The 9183-nt window shown below is 39.2% G+C and overlaps 1 protein-coding gene across 1 annotated transcript; it reads left to right on the forward strand.

The window, feature by feature from the left end:
• Positions 1-370: 370 nt before the first annotated feature.
• Positions 371-1427, forward strand: LOC103586466 (L-lactate dehydrogenase B chain-like). The gene is given in 1 exon segment (XM_008567755.1): positions 371-1427. A coding segment is annotated over 1 exon segment (1005 nt). The 5' UTR covers positions 371-422.
• Positions 1428-9183: the final 7756 nt, after the last annotated feature.

Here is a 9183-nt window from a genome sequence, read left to right on the forward strand (position 1 = left end):
TATTTGTGGGGTTCAGAGCTGACTATCAATATGTGTGTACAACATGTGATGATCAAATCAGGATAAGTGGTGTATCTGTCATACCTATGTCTTTCTTAAGGCAATACTTTATACAATTTATTTCTACCAGTCAGACAACAGTTAGAGATTCACTTAAAAGCAATATTGGATATAAAGAAAGTGAGAAAAAAATACAAAGAAATAATATTTTATGTCTTTAGCTGCCTTCCTAAATCACTGAAGCAAAAGTACCACCGAAGAACTATTTCATGGAAACAACTAGACTAGTGAATAATTTGCCTTTTTAAAACATAAGTAAAGCCTTGCGGATCCTGCGCTGGAGGAGACGCATGCCGCGGACATTGTCTCCCTCTCAGGACTGTTATTCAGCGCTCTGCAGAGCCCTCTCTCTCCTGTGCACAATGGCAACTCTTAAGGAAAAACTCATTGCAGCAGTTGCAGAAGAGAAGGCAACGGTCCCAAACAATAAGATCACTGTAGTGGGTGTTGGACAAGTTGGCTTGGCGTGTGCTATCAGCATTCTGGGAAAGTCTCTGGCTGATGAACTTGCTCTTGTGGATGTTTTGGAAGATAAGCTCAAAGGAGAAATGATGGATCTGCAGCATGGGAACTTATTTCTTCAGACGCCTAAAATTGTAGCAGATAAAGATTACTTTGTGACCGCCAGTTCTAAGATTATGGTGGTAACTGCAGGAGTCTGTCAGCAAGAGGGGGAGAGTTGTCTCAATCTGGTGCAGAGAAAAGTTAACATCTTCAAATTCATTATTCCTCAGATCATCAGGTACAGTCCTGATTGCATCATAATTGTACTGTCCAACCCAGTGGACATCCTTACACATGTTACCTGGAAACTAAGTGGATTACCCAAGCACTGAGAGATTGGAAGTGGGTGTAATCTGGATTCTGCTAGATTTCACTGTTTTATGGCTGAAAAATTTGGCAATCACCCCAGCAGCTGTCATGGATGGATTCTGGGAGAACATGGCGATTTCAGTGTGGCTGTGTGGAGTGGAGTGAATGTGGCAGGTGTTTCTCTCCAGGAACTGAATCCAGAAATGGGAACAGATAATGATAGTGAGAACTGGAAGGAAGTACGTAAAATGGTGGTTGATAGTGCCTATGAAGTCATTAAGCTAAAAGGATACATGAACTGGGCCATTGGATTAAGTGTGGCTGATCTCATTGAATCCATGTTGAAAAATCTATCCAGGATTCATCCAGTGTCAACAATGGTGAAAGGGATGTATGGCATTGAGAATGAAGTCTTCCAGAGCCTTCTGTGTACACTCAGTGCTCAGAGATTAACCAGTGTTATCAACCAGAAGCTGAAGGATGATGAGGTTGCTCAGCTCAAGAGAAGTGCTGATACCCTGTGGGACATTCAGGAGGACCTGAAAGACCTGTGACTATTAAGTTCTAGGCTGGTAGAAATTTAAAAACTACAATGTGATTAACCATGAGCCTTTAGTTTTCATCCATGTATGTGTATCACAGTTTGCTTTTATCTTCGCTAGTATGTGACTTTGGGCTTGCAGAATTAAAACCCCTGCTTGGTTTAATGCTTGCAATAGGAGCCCTTAATCAAATAAAGTTAACTATTGTAGTGTGAAAAAAAAAAAGTAAAAAACAAACAAAAAGAACTTAAGAATTCAAATTTATAGTTTTTAAAGCACTTTCATAGTCATAAATATCCACCTTTTTGATGAAAAGATTTGTAGAAAAATCACCATCTCTTAAGCATGAATTATATATTTAAAGTAATAAGTAAGTAGAAATTATTAAAATAATGAAAGACTTGGCTTGGGGCTTGTTATGCCTTCTATAAAGCAGCAGTTTATTTTAAGAATCTTTTCTCCCAGTTTTGAGTTCCATTTTTGTCTGAATAAAATAACTTTAATAAGATATTGGTAATCTATTTTTCAGAACACTTCCCATCCTATTCCAAAGATACAGTTTCTTAATTCTGAAAGTTACGAGTAACAATTCACAGAAAGATAGATCCCCAGGGACAAAGTATAAAAATACATTAGGAGAGAACTACAAGGACATCTCCAACAAATAGCGCTTTTGAATAGAGAAATAGAAGCTCCCTTCACAAAGAACTGAGGAGATCTATTCATGGTTTCATATAAACATTTTGAAAGCCCCTAAATTGTGGTTTCAGTATCAAAATAATGAAGTGTCAATGGCATTTCTTCTCACAGTAAAGAATTAATTAAACAACCTCTATAATGATCTGGCTTCTAATAGTTCTATTTCTGACATGAGACCCTTTTACCTTCATTCTGAATTACATGAATCCTTGTGAATGCTTTTGTTATAACTACTCATTTCACTTCCTCATGTGTGATATGAGTTTCTATGATCACAATTATCCCCTTACTCCTTTTGGAGAATTTGTATAGCCTCTTTGATTAGAGAAACTCAAAGCATTTTGCAAATACACCATTTAGCCCAACCAATATGAACCACTGCTGTTATTTTATCAGAAAAGCAATGTCACCTTTCAGACAAATTGACAGGCAAAGGAAAGTCTTAAATCATACCTAAGGACAAGCTACAAGGACAGCAAGAGGGCAAGTTCTAAAAATCGAGTAATGTTTCCATTATAAATATGCCTTGCTTTCTCCAATAGATGAGTTGCCTTAAAGATTTTTGTAAGTAAATGTATTGTTTTCAAGTCAGATCAAATTTTAATGCATTCTGAAGACTGATTAAATAGCAATGAATCCTGTTGATTACAGCCCTGGAGTTTTCAAAGGGAGAATTAAAGTGCACACTATGTATTTCAAAAAAAAATTACATTTTAAATATGACAGGGAAGACGTAAATTTGCAATTTTTCTGAAGCGTTGTACAGGAATGACAAAGTCTAACAGTTCTAGGGCCAGGCAGGAAACATAACCAGAGAATGAGGCAGCAATAAGAAGGGGGAGATCACGTGGCACACATACACGGGCATTCCCCCTCCAGAGGGGCAATTTCTGCTCAGATCCCAAATAGCCTATGTATGATATTTGGGAAGACAAGCCCATTGTACCGTATCTTCTGAGTTTTAAGGACATGATGGAAACCCACAGGATTATGTGAAATTTTCTGACATCTTAATTCAAAATCCACTAAATCACTGGACAGGCCAAACAAACAAGGCATACTCATTACATTAGAGCTATAGGCCACAAAATTGTGATCTCTGTATAGTAACACAGTCTAAAAAATGCAGCACCTCAAAAGTTAACCCATAATATCATGACACTGAAAGGAAATCCCAAGAGGACATTGGTTCAGATCTTCTATATAAGTAGGTCCATATCAAAACTATTGAAGATGTTTATTTGTTCAATGAATATTTACTGTTAACTACCAACTCTTGCCAGGCATTATGCTAGGGAGCAGGGATATGACATTGGACAGAATATAGTCCTTCCTCTTTTGAGGAGGTTGGGGAATAGAAGTCATGGTATCCCCTGGCTTTATGTTTCCAAGTGAAATGGTGGGAGCTCCATTAGGATAATATGCCTGGCCTCTGGTTTCATACTCTTAATCTCTTCTCTTGGGAGAGTGAGAGTGACATCTCTGATTGGAGAGTGTTTCAGAAGGACCTGGGAAAGTACAGATTAATGTCATTGTCTGAAAGTTTGTATCCCCCAAATTCATATATTGAAACCCAATCTTCCCTGTGATGGCATTTGGAAGCAGGGCCTTGGGAAGTGATTAGGACATGAGGTTGGACCCTAATGAATGGGATTAATACCCTTATAAAAGAGGCCCCAGAAAGATTCCTCACCCCTTCCACCATGTGAGGACACAGTGAGAAGGTGCCATCTATGAACCAGGACGCAGTCCCTCACCATACAACAAATCTGCTGGAGCCTTGATATTGGACTTTCCAGCCTCCTGAACTGTGAGAAATAAAAGTCTGTTGTTTATAAGCTACCCAGTCTATAGTATTTTGTTATAGCAGCACAAGCAGACTAAGACAGTTGGCTCCTCTTTCCTCTCTGTTTGTAGGGATTTGACTTCCCATTGTTGTCATCTGCTGTTGGCCTAACAGGAGTGCAGGACATTTGGAAGGATACATTCATTTCAAGGAAGAGTTAGAAAGCCATTTGTCCAAACTTAAGCCATGATATCCAATATAGTTTAAAAGGCTAAAAGTTGAGGACAGAGAAATTTGACTCTTCTGTCTTCTTTTCTCTGTGGTTCCAAGCTGAGGTAGGATAGAAGGATGTTAATTATCAGGTTTTACCAAGATCTCAATAATCTCTCCAGAATGTAAACTCTAGCAGGCAATGCTGATCATTGTGGTAAAAGAAGTATATTGCACTATAAGAACACACAGAAGAGGACCTTAACCAGGACTAGTCAGAAAAGGCTCGTTTCAAAAAACATGAAGAATAATTATGTATTTAGCCAGGTGAAGGCACAAGCAAGTGAGGAAAAACAATGTTCCTGGAATAAGAGGCATTGGGCTCAGCACGGCAATATGGAGGCAGGTGAGTGTAGAGAGGAGAGGGGGACAGGCACAGAGGGGAGGGCAGGAGGGCCAGAAAGTTCTAAAGGGTCCTACAAATCATATGAAGGAATCTGGCTTTCTGAGAAAAATAAGAAATGCCTCTGAAGTGCTTTCAGTTGGAAGTCACATAATCAAATTTGTAGTTTGTCTTAGTCCATTCAGGTACTATGACAAAAATACCATAAGCTGGGTGCCTTATAAATATCAAACATGTGCATCCTCACCTGGTGGAAGGGGCAAACAAGCTCCCTCGGGCCTCTTTTATAAGGCACTAATTCCATTCGTGAGGGTTTGGCCTTCACGACCTAATCACCTCCGAACCGTTGGACCTCTTCATGCTATTGCACTGGGGATTAGATTTTAACATATTAATTTTGGGGGACACAAACATTCAGACCATAATATATTTTTAAAGATCAGTCTAAGATAAAGGAAAGCTCACTCTGTCCACAATGTTATAAATGGGTTGCAAACAGCAAATCCGGATGGACTAATTATCGTTGCAGAAATCCAGGCAAGAAGTGAAGTTTCCTATTCCAGGAACAAAGAAGAGGGATCCAAGAGGTATGTGGGAGAAATCATCAGATCTCAGGTGAACTTATGACCTCAGAATAAAAAGTTCCTTAGAGCCAAGCAATGTCCCCACGCTGCCCCCATTGTTAACACTCCACTGACCTTCAATAAAGTCAGCAAGTAAAGTAATGAAATCTGGTCTCTCTCAGTTTGGTCAGAGCTGGTAACATACCTGGACTGATAGCTGTCCCCAGGGCTCTAGGTGCCACTACAAACACTTGAGACCTCAGGCTTCCTAGGCAGGGTGGTCCATCACAGCTTCTGCTATGGGTCTCACTGGCCCTCACCATGACCATCCCAATGGCTCCCAACTTAACTCCTTCTCAGTACTCCTGGTGCAGGGGGTGGGCTATAGCTGCAGGAAGTTTAGATCCCATCCATCCCATCCAAGAAAACAGAATGGCTGGAAAGTGAGATCACATCCCACCAAAATCACTCTCCATCTAACTTACCTAACACTCCTTCAGTTCAGAAATCTGAACACACTTCTAAAGACTTTGTCCTTCACCTCTGGCTCTGTGTCAATCTTCTCTGATAGGACTGGGGTTTCCTCACTTCTTCCTACCTGGTCTTCCTTTATGTAAACTCTGTGATCTAGTCCACCAAATTTTGCTTCCAAAGTAAAGTATCAGGCACCTGATCTCACTGGCTGAGATTTGAGGAAGACAGGAGAGAGAACAATTTTAAAGGGTAAATCAATTATGATAACAGCTAACAGTTATTGAAGACTCTCCATAAGCTTGGTGAGCTCCATTCTAGGTGCTTTTAAATTTAGTATTTTTAATCACCACAATAACCCTAGTATATTTCCCATGGTAGAGGAAATTGAGGTGCTAAGGAATTGTGAAATTTGCTTAGGATTGCATAATTTTTAAGTGATGAGGTGCTGGGATTGGAATCCAGGCATTCTGACCTCACATTCTTTACTAAGTTAGTTAATTAATTGATTTATTAATTAATTTCAGTGTGATATAATTCAATCTAAGACAAAATTTACTTCAATAATGTTAGCGTGGTGGTCAGTTTTTCGTATACTACTAATCAATCAAACTAAACAAGGACTATAAAAGGCTTATTTGATTTGTCAGTAAGAGGTCACCATTGACTTTGGTGTTTTCAGGTATGAGGGAGAATGAGAATAAACAGGGGTCGAAGAGCAATTGAGAGTTGAGAAATTGAAGCGACTCTACCCCATTCTTCATCGGGAGTAGTTAGAGGTAGATACTCGTATACGTAGGTTTAAGGGAGAGTTTTTGCTTTGTTTTGTTTAACTTGGGAGATAATTGGGCATGTTTAAATACTGACAGGAAAAGAACCAGTACAGAGGAAGGTGACCCAGGGTTAGAGAGAATGGTGAGAAACCTCACCATACCTCATCATGAGCAGCCCCAGTGACCTCAGGAGAGGCTCTCTTGTTAGTTTCAAGGCTGAGATAAGAAACAGTAGGATATACATGTGGAGATATGAAAGCAAATCCAAAACTTAGCAATGGCCTCTTTCAGAACTGATTAGCTAAGACCTAGAATCTCATCATAAGAGCTGTACAACTTATTGGGTTTGAAACAACAACAATAAAAACAAAAACACCTAGTTAGCAGGCAAGCATCTTCATCTTCTTTGTCCTTCAAAAAATAAAAGCCAAGGGGGTTCAAAAATAAGAGTTTCTATTTGATAAAATACGAAGTTCAAGGCAGTGTTTGCTTTTGAAAGTTGTTTTCATGTTATAAAAGATCTAAGGCTATTAAACCCAGTGGCAATATGCAAGAGGAAGGAAACCTCTTAAATACTGTTATAGTTCTACTAATGGAAGCATTGTTCAAAGCAAGTGCAGTGCATAGTGCTCCTTGATTTTTCTCCCAAAGCAGCATTTACCAGAGGGAAAAAGCATTGACCTTTATTTCATATTGGGCAAATGTTTCATTGCATTTTAGCAAGGGCTTATTGAAAATTTCTCTAGTTTTCTCATTGTTAAGGCACGTTGTTTGTCATTATTATTTTCCTATTTTAGCTGTATGGTAATTTTGAAACACTGCCAATGTATTACAATGATGCACTATAGGTATAATATACAAAGCAAGCCAAGAAGGTATAATGTAACTTATAATGATTTCTCCATCAAGAAGTTATTATCTGAGTTACTCATTTTACTTACAGCATCAATTGCCTTATATTCTGGATATTTACATATTTGGGGGGAAAATATATTTCTCTGTGTTTCTTACCCCATACATATTTTACACATAATAGAAATATCATAGCTGTATGTTTAATGAATGAATTACCTGTTTTTCAAAAATTCCTGCTTTTTAGAAAACACTAATAAAATTTATAACTTCTAGGAAGAAATCTTAGCCAGGAAGGAAAAGAATTTTTTTCTTTTTGTCTTTTTTCGTGACCGGTAATGGGATCGCAACCCTCAGTGTCGCGCCCGCACTGTGCTCAACCAGTGAGCAGACCGGTCTCTATATGGGATCAGAACCCTCGGCGGGAGCGCCGCCACGCTCCCAAGCGCCGCACTCTACTGAGTGTGCCACCGGGCCGGCCCAGAAAAGAATTTTTTAGTAGATTCCACATAATTGTACAATTTTCTCTGCCAAATACAAGGGATCGTCAAATAGTTCATGGAAAGATTTGTATTACTTTGTAATTCTAGTTTTCCATGAACTTTTTGAAATATTCTAGTACTATTCTTATTTAAGATTTTCTCCACATTTATCTCTTTATATAATTGTTGCTTCACCTTGTCTTTTTCAAGCTGCAGTGTTAAAAATAGTTTAACATCTAGTATAAATTTTAGGTCAAGGATGAGCTTCTAATAGCAACCACATCTGCCATGGGTTGGGCTCCACTATACCTCGGGAAGAGCCTGCCTACTGCAGGCAATGCTTCACGGTCTGCCTTGCAGCTGCCATGTGTCAGTGCTAAGGTCTGCAGGTGGGATACCTGCTTCTAATAACTGGACAGCTTAAAGAAAGGAAAGGACAAAACCCATTCTCATTTCAAGGCAGAGAAGAGACGAGAGGACTTTCCATGTCCATGCTAAAAAAATCTCTTGTCTTTTCCTGATGTAGAGGTAAAGGAGCAAAAACAAAACTCCATATTTGAACCTGTGAGTCATCAAGTTTGCAGAATACTTAGATTAGTTTCTCTTCATGCTATTTTACTGTACTTAAATTTGGAGAACAAACTATTTAGTTTCCAGGCAGGAAATGAACGGCACATTCAAATTGAGTAATTTGAGATGAATTTAGTAAAAGGATCATTGACAAAGATATGGGCAGACTGAAGGGAAACCACAGTATCACCTAGTTAGTAAGAACTGGGTACTATTACCACTCATACACCTGAACGTATGAGGGGATGGAGAAGTTAGCAGAACCCAGAGACAGAAAGAGCTCTTTGGAGTGAGCCACCAAATAGGGGCTGCAGACTTTGGTAAAAATAATGCAATCAACTCACAGCACCCTCATGGGGAGGGAACCAAGGGAATAAACACACTGACCTACTTGCTCTCTCTGTCTCCCATCTACTCCTGGCCCCCCAATTTGTCCAGACCTATCTGTAGGTCACTGGACAAGGAAGCCTATTAAAGCAGGTCAGAGCCCCAGGACACAAGGCAGGGTGGAGAAGGGTTTTAGCCCAGAGAGTTTGTAAAGCTAAAAACTACATCTCTCTATATTCCTGGTTCTAGTAATTAAATGCATATAAATTATGGAAGGTGGGGAAAGCATATGAGTTAGCTCCAATAGATATGACTCTTTGTAGCAGCTGGACATTGGGTTCCATTATCTGTCACCAGCTTCATGGATGAAGGGAGCTGAGACAGCAACAATAGCCATTCCTGACTTCTGGATCACACAGCTATGATGTTTCCACCCTTTACCTAAAGCCAAATGTCATGATTTCCACTCCTCCAATGATTTTTTTTTTTCCTGCTTGAAATACCTGGAGTGATTTCTGTTTCTTGAATTGAACTTTGGCATCAAATTACAGCATTATGTGAAAACATTGAAATTTCTTCCACTCAAGGAGTTTTCATGTATGTTTTATTCTCACCTTGTTTTTAGTCTTTTC

This window comes from Galeopterus variegatus, unplaced genomic scaffold (genome assembly GCF_000696425.1).
Source record: "Galeopterus variegatus unplaced genomic scaffold, G_variegatus-3.0.2 Scaffold342, whole genome shotgun sequence".
Lineage (NCBI taxonomy): Eukaryota > Metazoa > Chordata > Mammalia > Dermoptera > Cynocephalidae > Galeopterus > Galeopterus variegatus.